The 27,415-nt window shown below is 37.5% G+C and overlaps 1 protein-coding gene and 1 long non-coding RNA gene across 5 annotated transcripts in view; one reads left to right on the top strand and one right to left on the bottom strand.

The window, feature by feature from the left end:
* LOC100644292 (MOB kinase activator-like 2) overlaps positions 1-27,415 on the bottom strand; it is a 64,526-nt gene that overhangs the window by 35,154 nt on the left and 1,957 nt on the right. For 2 of the 4 annotated variants that reach the window (XM_048406586.1, XM_003395950.4), the window contains exon 1: positions 16,414-16,847. The exons of the other annotated variants lie outside the window; for them this stretch is intronic. Coding sequence is in view for 1 of the 2 variants with exons in the window: in XM_003395950.4 (XP_003395998.1) it covers positions 16,414-16,508 (95 nt within the window). In the remaining variant the exon portion in view is untranslated. Of the gene's footprint in view, positions 1-16,413; positions 16,848-27,415 lie in introns of those variants that run through there. 4 annotated transcript variants of the gene reach the window in all.
* On the top strand, positions 92-7,859 carry LOC125385270. Its single transcript, XR_007224342.1, has 5 exons — positions 92-398; positions 6,151-6,315; positions 6,420-6,697; positions 7,322-7,449; positions 7,524-7,859. It is a non-coding gene; the product is annotated as an uncharacterized LOC125385270 (long non-coding RNA).

The raw sequence follows: 27,415 nt of genomic DNA, 5'->3' as shown, positions 1-27,415 counted from the left end.
GTTGAGACGATTGCGGGATGGGTGGAAGGGCGCGGTGTGGAGTTGTGGAGCAGCGGAGTGGGAGCGGTGAGAAGTGGGGAGGGCGGCAATGCGGCGGTAGTTGCGCCGCGGACCATCGCGTGTCGGATCAGCTGTGAACTGGCAACCCGAGTCAGCTGACTGGCCGCGGCCCCTCCGCTGCGACAATCGATATCCCGCTCTGCCCTCGTGCTCAGTCCTACCCGTGGCTGCGTTTTCCCCTTTCGAGATACACATCGTCCACCCCCTCGGTGCTAGTGAATCTTCCTTTTGCGAATCGACTTATCACCACCCACTCGTTCGAAGATAACAAGAAGCATCACGCGTGTGAATTCCTTAACCTTTTCAAGGAAAGTGTACCAAGGAATTCCGATCACTGGGTGAGTGAATGCTTTATGAGGATATTCGTTGTTGTTTGGGGGTGATGTTTGTCGATTATGGCTGGTATATAGTTTATATAATCTTCGAAAGATTGTAAACGAAATTACGTTATGGAGCGATGGTATGGAAAGTTTGAAGAGTGGACGATGCAGCGATGGGAGGACGAAAAAGAGTGTGTTGAAAATGTGATATTATAGAAATAATCGAATCATTTCCATTGTTGTTACACGTCTACATCGTGCTAACGAAAACCCGGGAAAGCAGCCTGTCCTAATAACATCTCGTCTGCGCTTTGATCTGCCACACCATCACAGAAGTCTCGTTTAAAGCATAGCAGACGCGAAAACCTCGTTTTTGCTCGACCCTTGCCCTTCTGAAATTGCGAGCAAGGGCGGAAAGTAGATCGTGACCTTGACTTGCCCCATCTTTCCGGCTTATCCACTCCGGGCTACGCGAGCTTATCTCGAAGACGCGGTAACGATGCATTTTGCGGAACACGGAGCAAACTGGCGAACACGCTCCGGGAACCAACCGTCAGATAAATTTTTCCACTATAGCTCCATCGTGAGCAGAACGGACCCGTTAGCGATCGACTGACGCGGAAAAATACGAGAACCTTCGATTTTCTTCTTGTTTCGAGTGATCGGAAATGGTCGACCGAGATTTTCACGCACGGATAACCGGTTCTGAGAAACGCAGGTGAATGTATAATTTCGGTTGTTAGAAAGGAGAACCTGGGAAAAATGGCAAAAGAATTTTCCCCCTTTTTTAATGAGACAAAGTAAAAGCACAGCACACGAGATCTGTTCATATTTAATGGGCTTTGTTATGAATTTATATACCTTTATAAGCACGTATGATAACGTAGATATTTTTTATATATCCTGTAATTCGATAATTTGGATCTTGTCTTTTTATGAAAGGGATTATGATAGATTCCTATTTGTTATTTTGAGCCGTAAGCTAGAAAGCAAGAAACATTTGTTAAATATGGAGACTTTATGGTAAAACTGAGAAGGTGTTTTTCCATAAAAAACCTAATTGTTAACATGGAAAACAAATTTCTATACGAGAGGCTGAACTTCTTTGAAGTAATTTATATTTACTAAGCATCGGATAAAATAAATTATATATATAACGTTTCTTTAGAAGAAGTTGCTTACATAGGAAATTGATTTTAGTATGGAACGTTAAAACTTCTCACTCTACCGGTTTTATTTCGCTTTGTAAAAGTAATTACTTAGTTAAAATATTCCATGCTTTTTCTACTTGGTGCTTTGACGTAGAAAAATGGAGTTTCTTCGAGCGAAAATATACAAAACGTACGAAAGAAAACGCTTTCAATCTTGTATATTGTTCGGTTAATTAAAAAATGAGATCTCGTAGAAAATTGCGTATTTCGTATTTTCCGTATCTTCCAAAGATATTTACAAAATATATTTACAAAAATACCGTTCAAGCGAGCATTTCTTTCTTAAATAAATCAACATACTTGTACATAAATCTATTTTTCGGGTACTTTAATTACTAACTTTATACAAACAACGTATACTCGTCAGAAAGTCAAAGAACGAAATGAAACATGATGTCACGACAGTACTACTAAAGTTAAATTAAGCATTCTGGTAATCGGGACAAACTCAAACTTCGACCTTTTGAACTTTTCGTAGTTTCTCCGTAATTGTACTTTTAATTATCTATTCCATTTCAAATAAAAGAACATATTAAATCGGCACAGTGTTTTTAAGCGTCTTTAATTATATGCTATCATACATTTTTTGCAGTTGTATAAAATATCATAGTTTTATAACACTAGTACTAATTACAGCTTGTGATAACGATAACACGTAATTCTAACAGTTCCGAATGCGCTAACCTAACGCAAATCAAATTCAAACTGTTGTAGTCATCTAAACGGGGATATCAACCGAGGATTAATAAAACACCATATTTCTGTGTGATATTTCATTATACCTAACTCAAGTTACAGAATGCAGAATGTTTCTTATCGGTTAACACATTTCAGAAAGATCAATATCGCTATCTTCCGTTTATCGTTAAATAAACGACCACCCGGGCACGAGGGACACCATATGGCTAAGCATCGTTTTCCAATTTTCAAAACTTCGCGACCTACTTCAATTACCAGAGCTAGGTGCTTCGTTTACATGTAATCGCTTGCTCGCTTACTCGAATTTAAGCAACGAAGAAGGCGTTCGATTAACGACGTCGCGCGAGCTGAGCCGATAACAAGATTTCTGAAAACCTGTTTAGGCCATCGACGAAATTTCAGTCGTACGAGGTAGCTATATCGAAACTTTAAATTGCCAAAGAAAAAGATAAAAAGCACCTGAGTCGATTAATTTTACCCGCCGTTTATTTCTTATTTTTCAGTTGTAGTAGTTTTAAATTAATCGAAGTAATTCAAGTTTCTCGTAACGGAGTCGCAGAAAAGTAGAACAAGTTATCGGAAGGTCACCGGGGACTCTTTAATTCGAATGAACTATGACATTGGAATTGTCAAGGGAAACGAGTCGTGAACCATTTAGGTGTGGTTTTAATTAATTTCAGACTCGATTGGTTAAAGGCGAGTGGCGGAGGGAGTGCCATCATTTTGGCACTTTCACCCTATTGGGTTGGCAACTAAGTGATTGCAGATTTTGTCATTAGGTGGTATTGACAAAATCCGCAATCACTTTGTTGCTAACCTAATATATTATCTGACAAATGATTTTTCGACGCACGCACACACACATACACACATATGACATAGTACACAAGTAATAGAAATTTTAATAATTCCACGATATCATAAAAAATATGCTCGTAGAATAAACGGAAGAAGAGGTAGATAGTTCTACGTAGGTAGATCCATCACGATGTGTAAATTGACCGTGATTAAAATATATTTGCACCAGGGAACAAATTATCTTTCATTTAGTACGTAATCATGGCTCCATGAACAGTTAAGAACCTCTAGCTCGAATATAAATCACCCTGACGCACAAGTAACTCTTCTCCTCCCTATAATCAGCACCACCTCCAAATAAAAAGGAACAAGTACGATGACCGTACACGGAAGTCGAAGGCGAAAACAAGCGGAGCTTTTAACTACGTAATTATCCGGACAATCGGGCGCTTCCTGGTGCGCGCGAGCGCCACGAAGACGAGGAGGAATGTCGCGCGCGGATTGGTTGCAGCAGCCTCCGGCGGCGGTGTTCGCCTCCGCTCACGCTCGACAGGATTACGCGAAGGATGCGATCGATGGACGGAAACGGCGCCCGAGAGGCGGCCGTGCACGTCGACCAGTCGCTATTTCTCGCCATCAACTTTTCCTACGTTTGTTTACTCGCTCTTCCTTCGCTTCGTGGCCCAGCGGCCATTAACTGTCCCTACGCCATTTTCCGGTGTGAACTAGAAACTCCCCTTTTCTATGTACACTCCCGGCCATAAGTCGCTATATTATACGGTCAATTTATGTGGAAGCTATGAAACCAAGCCGATATATACCTTGCACAGGATGTTCTATATAACTGTAATCGCTTCGATAACTTTGGAAGTAGTAATTTTAGCGAAAATTGATTTAGGACGAGTAGCAAATTTGCGTTAGTATTATCTACGGCTTTGATTATACATAAAATTTCACTTCTCTTCTCATTTACAGAATTAATGATAGAGGATAAAATTTTCAAAAAAATAGAAACGACACGATAAAGTTAAATTCCACTCCGTACTGTAAATTCCCCTTTCGAATCGCGCAATTTTCATTCTCTTGATGCGTGAAAAACATCTATCTTGATAAATATTTTATTCCAAATTACGACAGACATTCGTATGATTTATAGAGGTACAAATTTATTACACTGACTTATGACCGTGAGTGTTCCTATGTATGAGGCGTAGTTTTGTCCGATGACGCGGTTCCGTAAACATGGTGAGAAGTACATATATGTATACGTGTAATGCGGATGGTGGAGCTGGATGTGAGGCTGGAATTCCGTAGGGTAAGTTGTTTATATGGAGCAGGATGCGTCGATGGGGTTGCAGAGAGAACGAACGATTGAGTTCTTGGGAAATTGCAAGGATCAAGCAGAGAATAATGAAACGTAAGAATGGAAACCGAGGAAGAGGGATATTTGGTATACGAATCAAGAATTAGAGCGGAAAAGTCAGAAACTGAAGTGGAAAAATAAACAATGATGGTGGAAAAGTAAGCACGCTGGTAAAATAGGTCATCTCTACGATTTCTGCGCAAGATGAGGGGTACATATGTAATGTGCTCACTCCTTTAACCCCTTTGCCACAGCTGTCTCGTCTGAACAGCAGTTACATAATACGATTTCACAAAATATGTGTTGTAGACGGTGGTTTTTTTGATTTATATACATGAAATTATTTATTTATTTATGAGGGAATAAAACAGTGTCAGAATCCGTGTGAGAATGCCCGTGTGCTACAACGTAATGCATATATGTATTTGTATTTTTCCTATCCTAGACGTCCTTCAATGGAGCAGCATAATATCGCCGGTGTATTTAAATAGCGAAGCTTGACAGGGACTAGCAAACTGATGATAAACGTCGATAGAGGTGCTAGCAACATTAAGGATGCTCTTTCTGATGTTCAATGTTCATTTGCATGCAGGGACATGAATTCATTTTAAGCGATATGTGCAAAGTTCAATGCAGTATGTCAATGTCATGTACAAGCTCGTGTAAATAATTAAGTAGAAATTAAATGAACTAAATACGTTCCATCATTTATGATATAATTATCCATAACGAATAATTTTGTCGATAATTACGATCGTATATTTCTTTAAAATTAGAAGTCTCCGCTTCGAAGATATCGAAAGATGGACTTATAAAATTCTACATTTATCGTTGCTTGTGTGTGACAAGTATCAATCTAAATCGCTGTTAATCAATACACTGTTCCATTCTAATTTAAATAACTTCAAGCACCATTTAAATCGATCTATCTTTCATCACTGGATCCTTCACAACTACGGACTCGTAGAGCAACTATCTATCGAAATAAATAATCGTCGACTTAATTCTCGTCGGCACATTCAAATGCTCGTCGATAGTAAGGACCAGTAAAAATCCATCGTCAATCAGAATCAGAAACAACTGTCACGTTACATTACATTCAATCATCGCGTTCTTTAGCTTCAATCTATTGTTACACGCTTTTTTCTTCGACTCATTCGAAACTATTGTAACAATACAAGACACTTCCTTAAGGATCAGAATTCCGCAGATATATCGACGTATCGTTAATTTTAGTTAGCTTTTCTTCTTCACGATAAAATGCAAAGTTGATCGTAAGATGGCCTAAATGGCGCTATATGTAGGTATGTACACCGTTTCGTGTCCTGACAGTGCTCGTGAAAGGCTTCTTTTCCCCAGGAAGACCGGAAGTCCATTAATCGGCTCACGTTACGCCATTTTTCGTCCTGAGGAACACATGCGAGACGTCTCGAAAGGTTTCTCTTGCGAATGTTACGTCTCTATTTGTACCAAGAGGAAGAAGCGAACTATCGTAGAGTCCTTACTCGATAGATAAAGAGGGAAAAGAAGGATCTCTCGAACGAAAGTGGGTTTGTCTATCGTAACAGGGACGCGATTTGAACGTGTATACCGTCGAATATCGTCCTGTATCGATTCGATGGAAACATCAAAGTAACTGCTTAATGGACGGAGAATGGAAAGATCGTTCTTTGATATTCCGGGTCTGTTTCGTTTCAAGGGAAAAACGCAGAATGGCGAAGGGTTCTTTCTGGCTATAACGCAATTCAAGGATTTCCGAGATGAGAATTTAGCGGAAAATTCGTCGTGAAAGAATCATTGCCGAATGGGAACAGACGGATTTATCGCAGTGAAATATAATCTTTCATTGCTGTCTACCTATTTGGTAAGTTCGTGGTACGTAATGGAGCGGAAAAAGAAAATTCGAAGCTTTGTTCCTTCGTATTGTACGTATTTTTAAACGAAATTCGAACTTTATTTATCGCAAAGAATGGATCGTCAAGAATACCGAATTCGCATACTCTTCCTGCTATTGTCGGTCAATTGTGACGGCCACGTGTTCCAAGGTTGGAACGAAACAGAATTGCTGCAAGGACAAGGGACAAGACTGTAAACAATAAAGTCTTGGAAGACGCTTTTCAAGCGGCGTTAAGATTCCGAAAGGATACCGAAGTGTTTTCCGAGATGGCTGTCTGGTCTGTGTGAAAAAATGTAAGGATTCGCGCGGGGGCGGACCTGGCGTTTCCAGGATCGTAGAAATCGTAAAGGTGAGTGTAAGTTACTCGCTCCTGGCTAAAATTAAATTTCCCAGATAGACAATGCTCTTAATTAAGCGAAATACGCGAAGGTTTCCCGTTTCATTCGACTCTTCCGACGAAGATGAGAGGAAATATTCCAAAGATGATTAAATTTTCTATTTTTCTTTTTTAAATATCAATTCTTGAAAATACGTAATAAAAATTAACGCGGAAATAATTTCCTACTATTATGTAAAATAATAAATATATTTGTGAAACACTCCGTTCATTTTATCAACCTCTATCCATTTATCTATTGTCTATTTACTTCCAACACAAAATTCAAAGTCGGAAAGTGTCTCTAACAGTTCATTTCTACAAGATCGACGCAGACACGTCTTTTCGTTCGAACGCGATCTCATATTTCTTGGTTTCGAGCGAGTAGAAGATGCGATGTCAGGGTCGATAGTCGGTCAAAGAACGAACGCGACACTGAAATTCCTGCGTTTTAATGGCGATCGATTCGAAAGTGATCGATTTGTTGGTAATCGGGGAAATAACCCGAGAAAACGATCGTGCCCGTTAGAAACACGCGGAAGATCGAACGAAACTAGGCCACGCAAACAGCGATATATGCGACCTTTGCGTGTTAAGGACGATCAAGGTCACCGTGGGGAAACCGTGATTTCTCTATGTCGAGACACCGTCGCCCATCTAACAGATGCAATTAGTCGTATGATGCGATATGTGTGTTCACGGTTGATCAAGATATCTATAAAACGGTGAGTCTCATCTATTTAAGCTTCAACCCTTCGAGGTTCTACGTTAAGATGGACGCGATATTCTGCCTCGTTAGACCAATCAAATGGAACCATCGGGCTCTATTAACTGAAAGGACGCTGGAATAAGAAGGTAGCAAGAACTCCACTTTCCAGTAATGTGAGTAAAATGATAAAATCAATGAAAACCAAATGACTTTTTAAAATGTGCTATAAATTCGTAGTCAATTAACATTCGTAGTGACAAGTGTTTAGAATATGAAATCTAAACCTACCTTTCTTTCTCTTCCAGTAAATATCCGCGATTTAAATATTGGAATAATTTCCCCATTACAGTAAACCGTACAATTCGAATTATCATAATTATACAAAAAGAAATTGACGTATAAGGTATTTCACTAGCGAATTCAAAAGACAATGCATACGATAAATAGCATACGATATGTCTTCTATAAAGCAAAACGTTTGCAAGGTTATCGCCAAGTTATCTTCTGCAATTACAGTACAGGATTTCCCTGTGGTCAGAAGTGGCTGAGAAACTTTTATCCGCGGAACATACGGGTCAATATTGGTCCACCAATTATTCCCCTAGGGGTAGAATTCAATTTCGCCGCGCATTCTGCATTGAAATTTGGATTTGAAACCGCGGTGTCGCATATTAATTTTGGCTTCGATCCCCCTGTTACGGACACGGACTAGCGACGTTTCAACAAGCACGGTTTCACGGTGATCAAACATTGACTTAACCTTAATGCCTATGTCGCATACCAAGTTCCGGAAGAAACTGGATGACAACGAGCGGCGTCGATGCGACGTTCGATACACGTTTTATTATTCCACGTCCAGACTGTTCGTCCGAGTTCGCGGCAGAATTAAGTTGATGAAACGAAGATGATGAGGAGATTTACCAAGTGACGGATGCAGAGGATCTTGAAAGATGAAATTGAACTTCTGTACCGTAGTTTGTTAGTTTTGGTAAATCTCGAGCTTGGTTAAGTCATTTTTATTTAAATCAGTGACTTAATAGTCGCTGACTGCGTTCTTTTTTCTTTGTTTTCTTTTTCCTTTTGATAGAATAGATAGATATGTCTTTTAACGTATGGATCAATGCTTTTCTGCAGAAACATCTTCAGTTTGGAAGAGAAATATTTTAATTTCGATAATTCCGATACAAAACAGAAGAATTCTACCAGAAGAATCTTAATCTTCAAACGATATTCACTTCGACACATCCTACTACTCTGTCGCAATCTATAAATTCCGCCAAAGCTTCAACCCGTTTTCCTCGTTCCTTCTCCTCGGCAATTTTAACATTCACAAAATTCCATCCTTGAAAAGTTCTCCGTACCTGTCGTCGAATGATCCTTGCTAAGGTTGTATTTCGTAAAATAAAGGAAAGAGAGCGAATAAATCGCCACATGAAGCATAAAACAACGCGGAAGGGAACCTCAGCAATGCATGGTCGTTCATGACGGAAGTTTCGAAACACCGGTATATACGTACGTACGTATATTCGCTCCCTCGATCGTTCGCACATACCACGGTCGTATGCTTCGAGTGGACACGTCACATATCCGCGAAATTATTATGTCAAACGCTCGCAAGTAGAGATAATCTGGCGTATATACAATTTTTTAACCGTTTGAGAAATCACCGAAAAGAATTGACCAATGTTGAATAGCGCTAAGCGTTAGAAGTCAAATAGCAGAGTAGTAGAAATAGAATTATTTCAAGAAAACTGTGATAAACTGTTGTTCATCGTTGTTGGTGGTAAGATTCGAGATGAAAATCGATTAGCAAAATACCTCGTCAGTATAGAAAAATCTCGAAGGAGAATCACAAAGTGTGAAAAGTAAACACAATATCTACATAAGCATTTGCGTGATGCATCGTTCTGTAAAAATTAACGTTCCACTTAACAGCGATATGCAATCAATTTCTAAAATCCTTCGCGTCACTAACACACGGAGACAAAGAATCTTACGACTGTTACATTTTAATGTTTTCAATCCGTCTGGGCCGCATGGATCCGTTTTAAGGCGCGTCTTCGGTACGATACGAGCAACCAAGAATTTTATGCCTCGGTCCGACGACACAAACGGGTTCGAGCGTTTCTAGCTTTGTAAGAAGCATATCCTTGCGAATAGCAGGGGACATAAACGAGGCGTGAGCGAATACTCTTTTCTTGGAGAGGCCCTATAAGCGACTGGACAATAATGCCACTCTGCGTTCTGAGAACCGCTTGCCAGCGTTTCGATGGTAATGGCTCAGCTTTACCTTTGTCTTTGGTTTGATCTCCGACATAGTTTTCATCCAATCCTATATTATTTCACACTGTGGATAACGGAATTAGTTGGACGCTCAAAGATATGAAATACAAAATTGTCAAGATTAAAAGATTTAAAAGCACGTATGACTGAAATCTCAAAATTTGTAAACTGAAACATCCAAAATTGGTAGGGCTTGCTAATTTCGAAATTTTGCACTAAAAGTTCGAACCTCTATATCTTTGTTTATCAAATTAACGGTAAATGTAACGAGAAAAATTCACTGTAATTTGTGTTGCAGAAAACAAGACGAAGAAAGAAGGTAAAAGATAATAACCATAGCAAATTACCCAGCTCTGGTCTATACATTTCCCCTGGAAAACAACCATACGACCAAAAGATCTACCAGTAATGGAAGATTTTCATCTTAGTCTGCGACCTGACCTCCAACGTGGTTTTCGTGCTATAAATATTGATTTACAAAAATCGAAAGACTGATTCGTTTGTAAACGTTCACGGTCAAAATTTATACATTCGTGACTTCAAATTTGTTTCTCAGCTGATGTACACATGATTACCGTTCCCATCTAACTTTACTAATTTACATAGATGCGAAAATCGCTTCTTTGCGAATTCCGTTTATGTTTCGAATTTACATATCGCAACCCTCATTTTCTTGCAATTTTCGATTTATACGAACATGAATGTGACCATCGATTTTCTGTAAATTCCACTTACGCTTGAAATTCAAATACTGCTATATACCTAATTCTGCTTTCTCAAATTTCGAACATGTTACTTTTCTAATCTGCAAAGAAAAAAGATCAATAAAAATGGGAACATTCTATCTCTGAAAATTCTTTCTACTATTATCGTGCAAGTACATTCCCTATTCTGCCACCAGAGGTCTGTCGACACGACGACACTTTCTCGCAAATAGTACATCCACAAATCAATTCCGATAAATACGTACAACTTCCGATATGGCTTCCCTTATCAAGGTGTTTAATAGCAAGGTAGTTTTATCGATGCGAGTCCTTTAACAGAACCCGAATAGAACACTCTTCCCTTCCTTTTTTCAACTTTCTCCAACTCTTCAAAGTTACAGCTCCATCGCAATTATTATTACACGTTAATTATCAATTATGGTTAAAACGATATGTTATCCGGTCGGTTCTTTCAATTTTCTTAATAGCTGATATCTTAACTTTTAATTTCGCTGGTATCTCAACTTTTACTACGCATAGTTTCTAATTCCTGTGATCAATATCAGTGCTGGCATTTGCGCAATTCGCAGAGATAGATTTCAGTGACTACTGCGATATGGTTCGATCGTCGGTCTATTTCGTGAAACGGTTCAAAATATTATTCGAATGATTTGAACGTTTGAATATGTGCTTTTTCTCCGTTGTAACCGTACGTTATTGATGTATCAATAACGTGTCCAAGTTTTTTCATGAAAAGGGTTGGCCAGTAGTATGTGCTGTCCAGGACCTGTTTTTCAGGGCAAACAGGTTAATCCGTTAAATTCAAAGTGCCAACTGGATTCGGTGTAGAATGCTGGAGAATCATGTGCCAACCAATTTGGCAATGTTCTCCGTGTAACACGTCATGTAATATATCTTGATACGTTATTCGTCATTGTTGTTTTTATGTATCATGTATTACAAATTTAACGGCGTTGTATGTTTATTAATTGAGAAATTTCTAGTTCGCTACAGGTATTCCTATCTGCATATTTGAACGTTTAAAAAATGACCAATTTTGAAATTCTGACTGTCTAGTCAGCGAGACGTTAAACATAATATGAAAGTCGATCGATTTCTGAACATTTCTGTGTATAACCTATGCATAATATTCTCTTAAACGAGATACATTGCGAAGCAAATATCGCGTCAGAATTATAAGGAAAAATTAAAATAGAGGAAAATCAGCGAGTCGCGGATTGCATCATATTTCGTGCAATATGTGCGTCTGTAAATCACTAGTACACGTCGAGGCGCGCGCGAAACACATGCTCTTCCGGGAAACGCGAGCGATCGAAGAACGACCTTGAGCAACTGAAGTCATCAAGAGTGAAAAAATAAACCGATTGAATAGGAAGGATAAACCGAGAGTCCTGTTGCGGTCGCGATGATTGTCGTTTCATCGCGATCGAATTAGAATTTCCACACGTCCGTCAATTTTCGATTCAATTCGATTCGTTTCAAGTACCGGATTGAGCAACGATCGTTGACTATGGATATCGAGTTTGACGATTTTAATTAAATAAATTTTTCAGAGCAATTTTAATATACAATTAGTTTTAAGATTTATTTCACTCTGCACTGCTTTTCCAACGTGAGAAACAGCAAATAAGTATTATTCGATTAAACTACAATGACTAGTGCATTTTGATGAACTACACAGTTCTTGCATTTTTCAAGGATATATTACGTTTATGAATACATTTAACATTATTTTTCCTCGATAAGTTTCCGTTAACATACTGTATTCTTTGTGTCTACAAATCATGTTAATTTTATGGAAATAACGCGCAAGAATAGGTATCCTATATTCACCAAGGTTTTCGATTGGAATTCTGCACATCTTTTTTCTCGTTCTCAGGGTTTTCGAATTGACTTGAATTGAAAGTGAATGTTTATCGCGAAACCTCTACAATAATCGAACGACTGTTGAGTTTCTAATTAAATTAAAAAAAATATATGTCACGAACATCACTTGCATTGCTTATTTTGGATATAGTTTAATATTAATGTAATTTGTTATATTTTTTGATCCGTAGATTCTTCTTAAAAAGAAGCTTATTATTAATCTTTTCGAAACTCTGAATTTTTTAAAAAGCCTCATGTGGAAGAACGGATAATTATCGGTCGATTAAGCAGCAATATTTGATACGGTTGAATGATCGGATAGCTGATGAATTTTCCAACGAATTTCACCAAAGACATCTCTTGGATACGTTACTTCTCGTTATTCCTTTTCGATACAAATCGATCGCAATTCATCTCATTATATGTATGCATGTATGTATACTTGTAGGTTTTCAAAGAAATCTACTCATGAAATACGGCACGTTTTACGAAACAAAATTCTATTTTTAAGTTGAAACGATTAGGATTTATACGTCACCTCAAATACATACATTCTTTGTTTAAGACGTATATTTTTCATAATTTCTACCAAAAGCGTTGTGCCTTATTACGTATAATTAACCATTAAATACAACGATAAAATAAGATGAAAATTATAGCTCATATTCCTATACTCCTTTTGTACCTAAATAACTTTCATTTTGCAACACTGTTTCCTACACGATTAATCGTCGTGTTTCAGGAAACTTCGGCCCGTTTCTCGAATTAAATGTTTCACAGGCGAATCTAAAAATAATGCTCGCCAACCGAACTGAATTAAACCGAACAGCTGCGAATTTGGTTAAAGTATATCCGGTTTGTCTCAATTAAATATACGTCTCGGTTCGGAACTATTTTTAATTCGATTCATACGATGCAACTGCATGCCTGATACGAATAATTTACGTCGCAATTCGCTTCAACGAGTTTCCAATTTAATTTGAAAACTTTATAACCCCGCGAAATGTCAATCGTTTGAATTTTTTCGTTACAAATAAATCAGCGATTCTTCGCCATCTAAAACTGTTTCACAATTTTTATATGCAGATTCTCCTACAACATCGTCCAGACTGAGTCATCCGCTTCCCACCATCTTTCCGCCAAACAGTTAACGAAACTGTAATTCGCGAACAGTGCAACTCGCTTAAAAAACACACGCAACTCAATGCTATTCAATGTTACCTGGACCTTCGCAACCGAAACAACAATCCTCGAGAAGTGAGCATCGTGCAAATTATCATCCTAACGTAGTTATCAAGAAACTCGATCATGACATTTTTCAATACTCTTTTCTCGTAACCTCATTATCGTGCTTCGATAAGACTGTTAATTCCTTCTGCGATTGTTTGCACATTGTCTCAGCCCCGGCTGACGTGTCAAAAGCGATCTCTCGCTCGCTTGCTCGTTATTACGCCGTTCAAACAATCCACGAGACGCCAGCGAACGCCAACGGATCTCCAGCGATCAAGAAGTTTTATCTCCTCTACAGTGGCTGTTCTCGCTTCTATTGCATCATAGAAATCGGTTAATCGAGGATGTACGAGTGAACTTCCACAAAAAAGCTACAAATTACGACTAAATTCTAGCAAACTGTACAATTCTAGCAAACAGCAGACTCTTTAGGTCTACGTGACGAAAACTGCAGTAATCGCGAAGTTATTTACATTAGAAGTGTTGTAATGCGTCTTAATAGCTGTAAACACGCCATACTGATAAAGCGTTCGTGATTTCTATTTATGACGTAGTATCATACGAATCAAATAAAGTATTTAATGACATATTTTATAACAAAAAATCGATACAAATCTTCTGCAATTTTATATGATACCTATATAATATTTCTTTGCCTGGGCGATTACATTTATCTCGAATTTGGAAGTTAAACGAACGAATATGAACGATACGCGATATTTGCTGATTAAACGTAGAGGCATCTAAACGCAAATGCTTGACAAATGGACGATTTTTATTTGCTCATTATCATCTGGATGCTGTATGCATACAATTTAAACATTCGTTTATTGCTATCTGTTTAATCTTTGCTAATACACGTATTTCTGGATTACAGCGGTAATCGCGAAGATTTGCTTTTTATTATTTCTTACTTTCATTAGGAAGGTCATACAAGCAAGAATAATTTTTTGCGATGGTGATACTTTATCTTAATCTTTGGTTTTCTGACGACACGTTTTATATTCTTCGATCTTCAATACGTTTATAAAATAACTAAGAAAAAGGAAGAAAACATCTGTATATTATTTACACTTATAACATTAAATATTCAGAATTATGAAATTGAGAAGATTCTCGACATCCTTAGTTAAGGAATTATAGGATACCTACACAAAGGATACAAAGAACGTTTCCTGGTACTCGTTAACATTATTCGTCAACATAATTTAACGTCTATTTAAATGTCAACCTTCTCCCGGAATGAAAGAGAATTTCAGGATTAAATTATCGGCAGTTTTGTTATATAAATAAGAGGCAATTTACCGTATTTGTCCTGAAGGAAAAAGATAAGAAGGAAGAAAAATGGTAAGTCATAATATTTTTTCTGGAATTGATAGCAACATCTTCTCGAACAATCTTTTCCTCTACGTTTAATTAATAAACAAATTATTTACGCTCTCAGATACTCTGTTCATTACAATTACTCTGTTTACGATTAGCCGTGTTGCATGATAAAAAAAAAACCTCGAGAAACTAGAATAACCTTTTTATGCTTTATCGAAGTTTTATCGATCGATCGACCGAAAATATCATCTTGCTCTAAATTCCTAGAAACGTAGAAATAGCTGAATCCCGATAAAAAAATACCATCAACTTCGTAAATAACGAGGTTCCCCTCATTCTTATCAAACGAAGGTCGCTACGAAAATATTTACAAATTTCTCAAACACTGTGCAACCCAACTGTTAAATTGAACTTCGTTCTTCACAAAATTTTCTTAACTGTTTGCATTTTGCGTTTAACTAGACCGATACTCAAGGTAAAACACGCAACTGTAATTGTTTGAGTAATTCAACAAACATTGATTTTAGCAGAAACGATTTATGCGCACAGATGCGTAAGATATATCCTAAAACGAATAAAACAATCATTCTTTATATCAAAGACTAACTGGGTTGTGAATTTGAAAATATTATCTTTTAACTAAGTAGAGATTCATTGCTTAATACGGAGATGTCTATACATAAGACATTTTCTAACGCAAGTGTTACATAGCTAATAAAACTATATATACATAACGTATTATTAAAAAATTTATATTTACTAATTCTTTTTATAAATAAAGCTGAATAGCACGATCTTTAAAAAAACGCTTAAAGACTGCCAGTCAACTAAACATATTAAAACTTATCTGCTTCCTCCAATATCTCACTGTTTAAACATCTTACACGGTAATAATAAGCACACGGTGAGTACGTGGCAATAAGAAAATTCTACAAAATTCGAGAACACTTGGTCGTACTTATTGAATCTCCAACTGCTCCTTTCAATTCGAATAATTGCTCTCCATTACGCTCGAGCCGCGACTCCAAAGCAACATATATCACATGTATTCGCCACAGAACGATTCTGACCCCTCAAACACACAATTCTCCAAAAACTTCGACAAAATAGCCCTCTAACTCCCCCCACTTAACCTCGAATAACACTTACATTCCGCAAGCTATCCCAAAGCGTCTGACTATAATGCTGCCAGACCACCCAAATCGCACAACAATAGAATCTTCCAGTTCTGTATCCTGTTCGACTCGACTCAACGAACTCGACTGCTCTCCAAACGACATCTTCAGCCACGATCGGCGTCAGAGAAAGTTAGTTCGCGCAGAATACAGTATTGCCGTGTTAACTGACCATCGCTGTATCATCAATTCATGTCTCGCTCGTACTCGCAGGAGAAAACAAACGCTGGAGATTTCCTTGAAACATTCATAGCTCTCTCGACGGAGCCAGATGGAATCCCAGTTCGCGGTTAGGTGAAAGATAGTTGTGTTCGGAGGGATCTTGTAGACCCTAGCCGGTCGAGAGGAACGCATGCGCTCAAAGAAAAGACTAACCTGCAGAAGCACGTGACGGTGTCCTCAACGTCCATGGACAAGGACGTGTCGATGGCCGAGTATTTGAGCACCTTCCTGTTTCCCGAACCAAACATCGAGCCAATTACACTGAACGCTTGACGAACAAGGCACGACACACCAGCTGTACTCTCACCAGCGGCGAGGTAAGAAGACTGAAACGCCGAAACTGTTTGAACGAGCGAGACCAACGAAAGGTAACGGTCAAAATCAAAATCAAAATAAACTAAATGGCCAGAAGGGAAACGGAACGTGGAAGGTAAGGTGGATGAAATGCGAGGAGTAGGGAAGAGGGGAGAAGTGTAAACAGGAGACGCGACGGCCGATACGGTGATCGAGACGCGTACGAATTCAACGAGCAACGAAGCACAGACTGACGTCGCCGTTCTCCAGGCGTTCGCCAGGTACCAGCTACCGCTATCGGCTATCGGCCGCCACGCTACGATAAACGGAGAAAGCGACTCACGGTCGACTTGGCAGTGGGAGAAGACAAGTCCCGGAGAGAGGGTAAGACCATAAAGTGGTGGGGCATGCGAAAAAAGCAGCGAATAAAGGGAAAGAATGAAGAAGTATAAAGGTCTACACACACTGTTCCAACGTTTGGCAAATTGATCAGGTTATCGACACCGTCGTATCGCTTATACTTTCACCCATCGTACCTCTATGTAATTCTGTAATACAATAGCAACGTAACATGTGCAATACGTTCATAAATATTAATTAGTTCCGTTTTGTTATTCTTTATAACGAACAATTACCTGCGTTCCATATTTCCATGGCCTATTAGATCGCGGATTCATCCTTTGTTGTTTCATTCACAAACTTCAATCAATGAAGACTATTTTTACACGCATATCAAATTTATTTGATCATCGTACCATGTGCAGAGCCCTTAAAACTCTCATCCATGAGTGACTGCGGAATTTTGTTTACTGGAACAATCGTGAGCGATTGTATGCACAAATAGTCCTTGATCGATGCTTTAGAACAAAGCAGACAAGTTATATTAGGGTATTTAACCTGGATCTTTGGCGCTTCGATTATTATTCCAGTCTACGTAGCCAACGAACTGAGAAAACACCATGGCCTGTTTAATCTGGTATTCGTCTTACGCCACCGATGACGCATACAATACGTGAACAAACAACTTGATGCGTGCGTCGCCGAAATGTAGCAAGATCGAAACTAAAGAGTATTCCATGTTAGATATACGTACAAGATATAACACTTTGGAAAGAATGACGGAAAGAAGACAGCGCATGGGCGTGCATTACCGATGAAACAGAAAGAAGATGCAGGAATATATAGACGTGAAATATCTTTGTGTAAGAGGATGCAGGAATATATAGATGTGAAATATCTTTGTGTAAGAGTGTTTTAGAGAGAAGTGGGGTGGGGAAAAGCTTGGCACAAAGGGGCTTCCCCCCTGTTCGTACACTATATATTCGTCTTTGTCGCACTTTTCAACTTTTTTATCGTTATTTCGCATAGATGTATTATATACACGCGTGCACGTTTGGCTGTTTCCGCCTTTCGTTGTAATGTAATTACGGGAGAGGCTAGCAGTCGACGAAACCGGACAAGTTCTTTCTCCTCAACATCCGTACGGCGCGGCACGGGAGCGTGCGTACCTGTTCTTCAGGGTCGCGAGTGATGCAGCGGACGGACGATGATGGTGGAACGAACGGGCCGATTCCACGAAGATGAGGTCGAGGAACGGAGGAAGGCGATGGTGAGAGGGATACATGTCTACGGATACTCGGGACACGGCCAACTCCAAGGGATTTTGCTTTGTGATAAATGACGCAGACTGCATTTTCGATCTCTTGTCGTTCTCTTGTTGTGCGTCGTATCCATTTTTTCAAACAAATAAAATTTGAATAAGAAGAATGCCTTCTTGTGAAAACAGGTTTTAGACCTTCTTAAAACTAAATTTTAATCTTTGGTACAATGAAACGTGAAAATAAAATATTTAGAATATACAGAGAGTTAAAAATTATATGTTAGGAACAAAAGTATTATTTCTTACGATCTAAGGTTTCAAATAAAATAAGTATTCTTTCAGTAATTTCCTAATGAACTAACGTGTTCTTACGCTTACGAAAAAGGGATGTTTGTGCATTGTCAATAGTCGATGCATCTTTAGCGGGAAGAAGTGGGCGCAACTGGTTCACGTGTCTTCTTACTGGTTCATGTGTCTTGCAAAATACGAAAGGTTAAGGCCAGTCGATGCGTGATATTACATTTCGTAACACCCTGTCATGATACGAATATAAATTAAGGTAGTTTTATGAGGAGAAAAACTGTTTGGAAAAGATGCAAAAGACTGTTGTCGAGAAAGAAATATCGGTTTTGAAATTTAGCGGACGAGCAAACATATTCATGAAATATATTTTAATTACTGTATAAGTCAAATTATATTTTAATAAATATAAATATTTATTAGCTTCAAAACTAGAATACATAAACTACAAAAAAACATCTTTTCGTCTCTAGTTTCGCGGCATCAATGCTTCATTGAGCAGCAGCTAGTATATTTCTCAGATTGACGTGTTTTCAAGCTCGTAATTTGTGAGCATTCAGCCAGAGGATAGGTGAAATTTTTGTTACACGTTATTTGAAAGACCACTTCCATACTGTTTATATAGCATTTACATACATACACATACGACCATATATACCACGGAAGTATCTTTAATTTCATCGTGAATTGAACCTACGACGCATATCAAAAATATTCAGCTGGCGTAATAAACAAAGGATATATCTTATATTTTAATAGAACGAGCAAAGATAATTTTTATTTCTTGTCTTTTGTTTTTTGCTTTTACTATGACAATAATCATAAAGGAAAGGTAACTTGGAGTAAAGCATCGTTGACGAAAGTGTCCGCAGAAAAATCGTCGAGAACACCGTAAAAAATATCTACCCTGTAAGTGTAGCACGCCTAGTAACGCGATTTTGACGTAGACGATGCGCGCATCCTCTTCAAGCATTCCATGCGTTGTCCATGTAGAAGCGCGATTTTTGCCCAAAAGAGGCCACATTTCTCTAAGTGTTTTATGCTCGTCTGCCACTTATGCGAAAAAGGAATTTCGACGCGGCACGGGTTTACGTTTACATCGAACATTTGTTGCGTTGCTCGTATATACACATTTTTATCGTGTATAATATCGGGACCGCAAGACATTATTTCATTTTTTACTGCTGTTATTTACGCAGATGTTGTTTATGCAGATTTAACAGCAATACGTGAAAAGTGAGCAAAGACACAAATTTTAAAGATCCTTGAAAAATATAATTTCGGCGCGCAGTAGGTTAAATATAAAACATCGTTAAAAAATTTCCGGAAAGGACGTAAAAGGATTCAGTGAAAAGAAAGATTAAGGTTGCAATTTAACCGAAATCCGTACAAAATCCGTGCCGAAAAAATGCACTGAAAAATGCACTAAAAAATGCACTGAAAAATGGTCGGGCGAAAAGAACTCGTAAAAAGTGGTTCGTGCCGAATGACGGAAGAAAAAAAGATAGAAAGATAGAAAAAATAGAAAAGAGTAGATATAGTTCACGGAACATATCGGTTATCGATGAAAATTTCAGCAAATGAATTACGTGAAACCGTTGCGGCGCCGCGGCGGCATCGATGAACATGGTGGCAGAGAGTGAAAGGTGAAAGAGAGGCGTATCGATAGGGCGAAACCGGTAAAACGCACCGTCCGAGGCCAATTCGGTTATCCCGTTCCCTGCAACGGGATAAATATCGATATATCGATGATAAAGTCACGCTCGCGTATTGACGTGTATTCCTGACAATTTCTTTCGCGACTTGAAAGACAAGGAAGAAATAGTTCTATTACTGTTGAATGTGTGAAATGGATATTTTTGGATGTTGCTGTTTGAAAAATTATAATTAACTTCGTCTTAACCATAGAATACAAATGATTGATATTTTGTTAAATTATTTACCTAATGCTAATAAGAAATCTTACACCTCGAAATCGTAGCCCTTATCAATTGCTAGATTTCCCCTGACTTGCAAACTCGACGTTCTCTCTCCCTTTACACGTATCTGTGTGTGCTTGTATCTAAAATATACACCCAATCTGCTAAATTTACAAAACTAAAAGAAACGTAAGATATAGCGGACGGTTAATATCGATCTCGAGGATTATGTAATCCGTCTGCTGCGGGCAGCTTAAATCGAATCTTTTTATTTCGATTCCGTATAAAGGCAAGAATCTAATTGAGTTTGCGGCAAACATTACGCAACGTCATCGTCTGATATTTACTCGTTTTCACCACGTCACAGCGGAAGTGATAGAATTTTTGTTGACTGAACCAAGTTGGTGTTTGAACCAGACCGAGAGGACAGAATGAAAATTTCTGACAATTAATCTATTAGAATTTAAAGCGTCAGAGACACGAAGCAAGAGTTTAGTCTAACGAATCATGTTTTCCTAATTATGATATAGAATTACAAAGATCTTATGCGCACATTTCCTAAGAATATCTGCAACGAGTGAAAGAAACAAAAAACGCCAATAAATTTGCAAAATAGTATATTAACGAAATATTGTTGTTTCGTATCGTTTTCGAAGCAAAGATTCGACACGTGCCAGGATGCCTCGAAGGATTAAGGACCGGTGAAAATTGCGAGAAAATTTCATTACGACACACATCGAAACATGGAAACACATAGCTAGGGCTATAAAGGAGCAGATCCCGGACTTTTAGCAGTGTCAATTACTTGAGCTCGTGTCTGGCCGTGAATCACACGACATTTATCCATTCACAAGTGTCGCTGCCAACAAACGTCCGACGACATTACCGTGAAAAATGAACGGCAGGATAACGAGAGCACCGATGAATGTCACGTAAATGTGACAGGCACTCGGTCCCCGGTTACGTGCTCTCAATTCGTCCTAGGGGAGCGCTGTCTGTTGCAGGATTAAGATGAACCGACGATACCCGCCGCTTTCTGTTTCTTCCTCTTTGTGCATTAACGCTTTAATACATTTCGCGAAACACGCTCCACTCAAACGTTTCACGTACAATTCCTTTTGTAAGAACCAAGACACTTGATGCTATGAATTGTCACAACTGATCTAAATTATCAAAGAAAACGTTCAAATTCGTACACACGATAGCGGATTGTAATATGTAGAAAAGTTGAATTGCGTGTACTGTATCTCAAAATGATACATAATTCTATATGGCAGCCTTTTACGATACGATTCTTTTAATTCCTTTATCATTTTTATTTCCTATCTTTCGTGGAACATTAGCCAATTATAAAATTCTACCGCCTTTTTATTTCAATAAATTCTCCATGAAATATTTTTTCGTTTAAGAAAACATATCCTTGCGCGTGTACACGCTAATTGAAATTGGAGCCCATAGCAGCATATTAAAAAATATTGAAATTGTAGTCACGACATGAGCTGTTCATGTAAGGAGTTAATATCCTTTGGAAGGAGTGATAAAAAATGAGGAATGCTAATATCACTTTCACCAATAAACGTGCTGAAACTAATGGTTCTCGTGTTTTTATAGTTAGTCGTATACTATACTTATACCTTTATAATAATGTCTGAATATAGTAACGTAATTGGCGATTATTGCAGCAATTATCGACTAATCTACATATTTCCATCTAAAAATAAGCGATTGGCAATATGATAGTAATAGTCGACGAGAATATATCAGTTTACTTTGTTTACCTAGTAGAAACTTTCTCCGGCGTTCTGCGTCTGTAGCTTAATCTCGAGAACGATGTTCGAAGAAGAAAATTATTAGCACTTTCCATTTGCGAGCATCGAAAAAAAGATATTGATCAGTCTGCAGAAACACGAAGCGGTTAGCTATTGATATAATTAACGAGGCTCTTCCGTCATTCAACGCGAATTTAAAGAATAATTTATAACGAAGATATGCAGAATGCGACCTTTTGTTTGCTCTTTCTTAAATCGAGAATTGATACCGATCGGAAGCGACTTTCCAATGTTAAATAGCCACGAATAAAACGAAATACTGACGGCAAATGAGATCAGCAACTTTTACAGCGACGATAGCAGTCGAGACTCTACTTCTTATTCGAGGAAAGCGTTGATTTGTGGCAACCTTGGGAAAATTAACATAGCATCGGAATTATTTGACGACTCTTCGAGTCTACGAAAGAAATAAATCGTACAGAATATGTATTTAACGGTTCTGCAAGTACTAATTAGCAGATCCTAACATAGCTCCCATAATGCGCACAAAACGGTACAAGGTATAAGATGGAGACCTTGATCAACCAAGATGCATAACTTCCGTTTCTAACATCTCTACCATGTGCTCCAATTTTCACCATTTACCACGGTAAAATATTGCAACGTTAAAGATGATGAATTCTAACGTTCGTTTAGCTTGCACGTGGAACACGAAGCTGAATATATGTAGCGCGAAGGTAGAAAGGATCTCTTTGTCAGAGGCACGTCGCATAAGACGATATCACGCGATAAGTTTGTTTGCGGATCCGTCAACAACGCGTACGCGTTCGCCAAAGCTGTGTTATCGTCGAAGTGGTTGATAAAACCGTTTTATCTGCGCGGTCTATACACACACGTTCCGGCACGGATTTATTTAAAGAATACAATATACATTGCGGTACTTTACGTTCCGAGCACGTTCGCGAACCGTTCAACAACCCGAGCCTAATTTGTTCGCCGCCCATTTATAAATAGAATTGTTAATTCTGAGTGATCTAACTTTTATGAAATATGTAAAAGATATTATACTGGGTAGAACGATTCGTGAAGAAGCAAGTCGAATATTTAAAGCGATATTTTTATAACCCTTACTAGGGACGATGTTAAAAATAAAGGCTGGATAACGTGAAATCGATGTTAAAAGTAAAGAAAGAGTAACTGATATCTATAGATGACTTGCTGTTATTATTTTCTTCGGAAGAAAATGTTGCTCAAGAGGAAGTCTTTGTAAAAGAAATGCGTAGATTTTTCTAACTCTCTACTTGTATATTTCGAACAACGTTCAAATTTTCTCTTCGATATCAAAACGTATTTTCAAATAATAAAAGTCGTGTTTAAATAAAATAGTATTCCGCATATAATTCTAGCGAAAGTATGGAATAATATACCAGTTAATTTTTATTTTATCTTTTATGGAATAATAAGACGATTTTAAAGTTGATTAGATAAAAGTTTATAAATTCGATTATTGGATGCAAATACTGCGTGCTAAAATTTGTTAAAAGTTCCATCGTACGTGTGAGACGACGATACGTGTGGCAACGATTTCATGGAATTTTAAACAGAAATCTAAAATTGCCATGGTATTTAAAAATTGTTGCACGTTACGACGTCTCGAGGAAGCACTACGCTACGGTGTCTCCGTTTTGGCGAGCAAACTCGCCGCGTGATTCACCGAGGAAGCTGATCGCGGCGCGAAACAACGGCGTGACTCATCGGTCCGCTCGGTTTCAAGCCAGCAACCACACTACGGTCTACGGTGTTCTCGCTCACTTTCCGTGATGCTCGTCGCGCGCAGCACACACTCTGTCCTATCCAAATGCTTTGAGAGTATGGCAAACACGTACAGTTGGTGCTAGAGATATAGCAAAGTCGTATAATAATAACGAACCGGACAGAAATTGAAATTGATGATATAATCGTTTGTTTTCGTAATAACAAGACGTTTCAAAAAACGCAAGATTCTAGAAGCCCCAAAAAAGAAAAAAAAGAAAGGAAAAGGAAGATTAATAATCAGGTTTTAAAGAACTTGCTACTTATCGTGTAATTTTTTTCTTAAAGACTTTGCGAAAAAGATTACGTTCAATTAATATTCGATTTATTTAATTGCTTATTTATTCAACAGATAGAATATCGAATTAAAATTGGTCTCGTAATTTTGTGAAAAGCAGATCACGAAATTCGGTGCTTTTCCATAAAGATAAAAATAAATTGTGCCTCCTTTCAACAATAATAATTATTCGTATGATAGATTTGAAATTAAAAAAAGAATATCACGTAAAAATGATATTCGAATGCTTACGTTCTGCGATCTATCTTCTCTAAGAAACTGACGCGCTATTCGTATTCGTTATGAATATGAGCTGCTGCAATATAATTCTAGGTCAGTATAAAGGTATACTTTGAAGCATTAATAACGCAAGTTTAACGTGTTACGAATAGAAAAGAGTCTCAGTTTCGATAAAAAGTAGTTTGTAATTTATTATAAAGGAAAGGGTAAAAGTTATTATAAAACTGGAAAATTGTTAAGGGACGAGAAAAGCTTTAAACAAGTAGTAGATGTTGTCGAAAGATATAAGAGATATACGTCGAATAAATGGAACAAACAGAACGTTTATAGATATAAAATTGAAGATGAAATGGAAAAATTGATAAATAGAAAACTATTGAAAAAAAGATTTGCTTTCCAATATTTCATAGCTCTTGCTTCGAACATCTTTCATGAAATAATACTTGGAGTACTTGGAAAACAAACGAATATTATGTTAGCGTATTTCGAATAATGCTATACATAAACAAAGTAGATAAGAAATAAAAAGAGTGACATATTCTAAAGGGTTTATCGCAAAGGAAGGATATTGTTTTTGCGGATAAAAGCAAACATGGCATTTTTGGTTTGGACAGAAAAAGCATAGGGCGATGAAGAGCAAACGAAGCACCACGAGAACTAAAAGTTTAATAAAACTAAACTTTGAAACAGGGAGCAGGTTCTGTAACGGTATGGGGATATATCTCGAGCGTTGGTGTTGGTGAACTGCTATTCACCGATGGATATCTCAGATAAGAAGTAATTTTTGAACCTTTTAAAAGAAAATCTGTTCAAAAGTAGACATAAAGTAGAAACGTAAAACACAACTAAGTATAATCGAGATAATGAGCTTAATGGAAAAACTTAAATAACGAAAGAATATTTATTATGCAATTGTCCTAAAGTTTAACGCTCAACTCTTCAATCAACCGAGCTAAACCCCCTATAGAACTTATAAGATCAATTAAACTAAAGTATCGAAAAAATGCCAAGTAGCTAAAAGTCAGGATTGAAATTGAGATTAAGATAAGAATGGAATTCTATTAGACATCAGAATATTTGATATTTAAAAGATACTATATTATGTGTAGATTTTACTCATGTTTCCTCGCTATATGTTTCTTCAAAAAAGCAATGAAATTTATTTTGGCCACTTTATAAGTTTATAAATTCAGCCATCTTTAAGGGAAACGTTACACGTTCAAACTCATTTCTAATAAATCAATGGCTATATATTGCTGTCGAAATGCATTATATAAATATAAGTCACAGGTATAAATATAATTTATTTCACGTTACACAGCTAACAAAGCATTAATATGGAAGCATTGTTGATGGCGATACCTCGTATAATTATCACATCTACACATCTAATATATCTCATTAGGAATACTTTCCGCAAAATTTTATCGATTAAAAATCTCTTTAATAGATAATTAATCGTTAATTACTTTGTAATGTGATTTTTTGCATAAATAGGTTATTTATAAAATAGCAAAATCAAGTGTATAATCATTTACGAATGTTATCGTTTATGTTAACTACAATATTGTTTTTAAGACCACACGCGATTTTTTATTAAATAATTCATATACGTACATTACGTACAATGAATTTTCTAGAAATTCTACTTTTGTTCCACGCGATCAGCAAGAAAATCTCAATTCCAACATTACGGTTTTATGTCTTTATATTTGAAAAATAATAAGAAACTTTTGATTAAATGCAGTGCAGCGACTGTACATTATGTGATACCGAGCAAATTTCAATATGGCTTCCTGTGAATGTGTATTTGTGAAAGAATAATATGAATATTATAATCTTTAATATATAATGGTAGAAATTGGATTAGAATATACATATATATACATATATATACAGTGATCCAGTCGAATTTGCATATTTGCATTATTAGAAATACATATCTTTTCTCTACAAAAAATCTACATACTGTTAGCATATAAATTATACAATTGTACAATAAATAATAATTTTACTATCTTTGCTACAGACGTAATGAAATTTAATAATTATATGCTGTTCGACATGTTTTCGTCGCAAAAGATATATCTAATCTTGAAATTTCGAAAAACTAACCTTTAAACGAGTAAACAGTTTATAATAGTGTAGAAATAGTTTAGAAATAGACCTTCAAGATAAATAAATATTTAGTTCTTCGACAAAACAATTATCCCAAAAAATTTTCTTAAGCTTTCTATCGATCACCAGGAATATACAATATAATCTCGTTAATCAATCGTTCTATTTCTACCGGGTCATTGTATACATATATATAATCCACAAGCTCGATAACTTACAGAAAGGTTCCTTTAACAATAAAAGATACGCGTTTCTACAAGTATCAATAGGCTAAAAGCAGCACGTTATATTTTTACATGATACGTACACTGCAGTGATCGAAGCTCAGGCCAAATCATTTCCATAAGACGATAAATTAACGTTCGGGGTCGCGTTCACAAAAATAACGGCGCACCTAATTGAAACGAACAGCGCTATCTGTACGTACTCTGTCTCTGGTTCCCCCCTTTGTTTTTTGTTCGCTTCTTCCATTGTAAGCCGTGATAAAATCATACGTTTTCAACCACACTACGAAGGTTGAACGGAAACGGAAAAGAGAAGAAAAAAAAAAGAATGAAATGAACCGCAAACCATTAAATGCGACCTCGTCACTGAGAAAATCAGCTCACGCGAGTCGACGCCCTATTCTACGTCTTCGAGTCCACCTGGCGGGACGAAAAAGAAGAGTAATTCGCACGTATGCGATTATGAATATCACAGTTCGCTATTTCACGACTCGTTTCTATGGCTAACAGTCGCTTTGCGCGCTGTCGACGCGTGAAATTAGCGCGCCGATGCCGATATTCATTGTACAACCGGTCATCCATTGTACATACTCGACGATATC

The sequence above is a fragment of the Bombus terrestris genome, chromosome 6 (assembly GCF_910591885.1).
Source record: "Bombus terrestris chromosome 6, iyBomTerr1.2, whole genome shotgun sequence".
Taxonomy (NCBI): Eukaryota; Metazoa; Arthropoda; class Insecta; order Hymenoptera; family Apidae; genus Bombus; species Bombus terrestris.
Note: the sequence above shows the minus strand (reverse complement) of the source record. Positions and strands in the feature narration are given on the sequence as shown.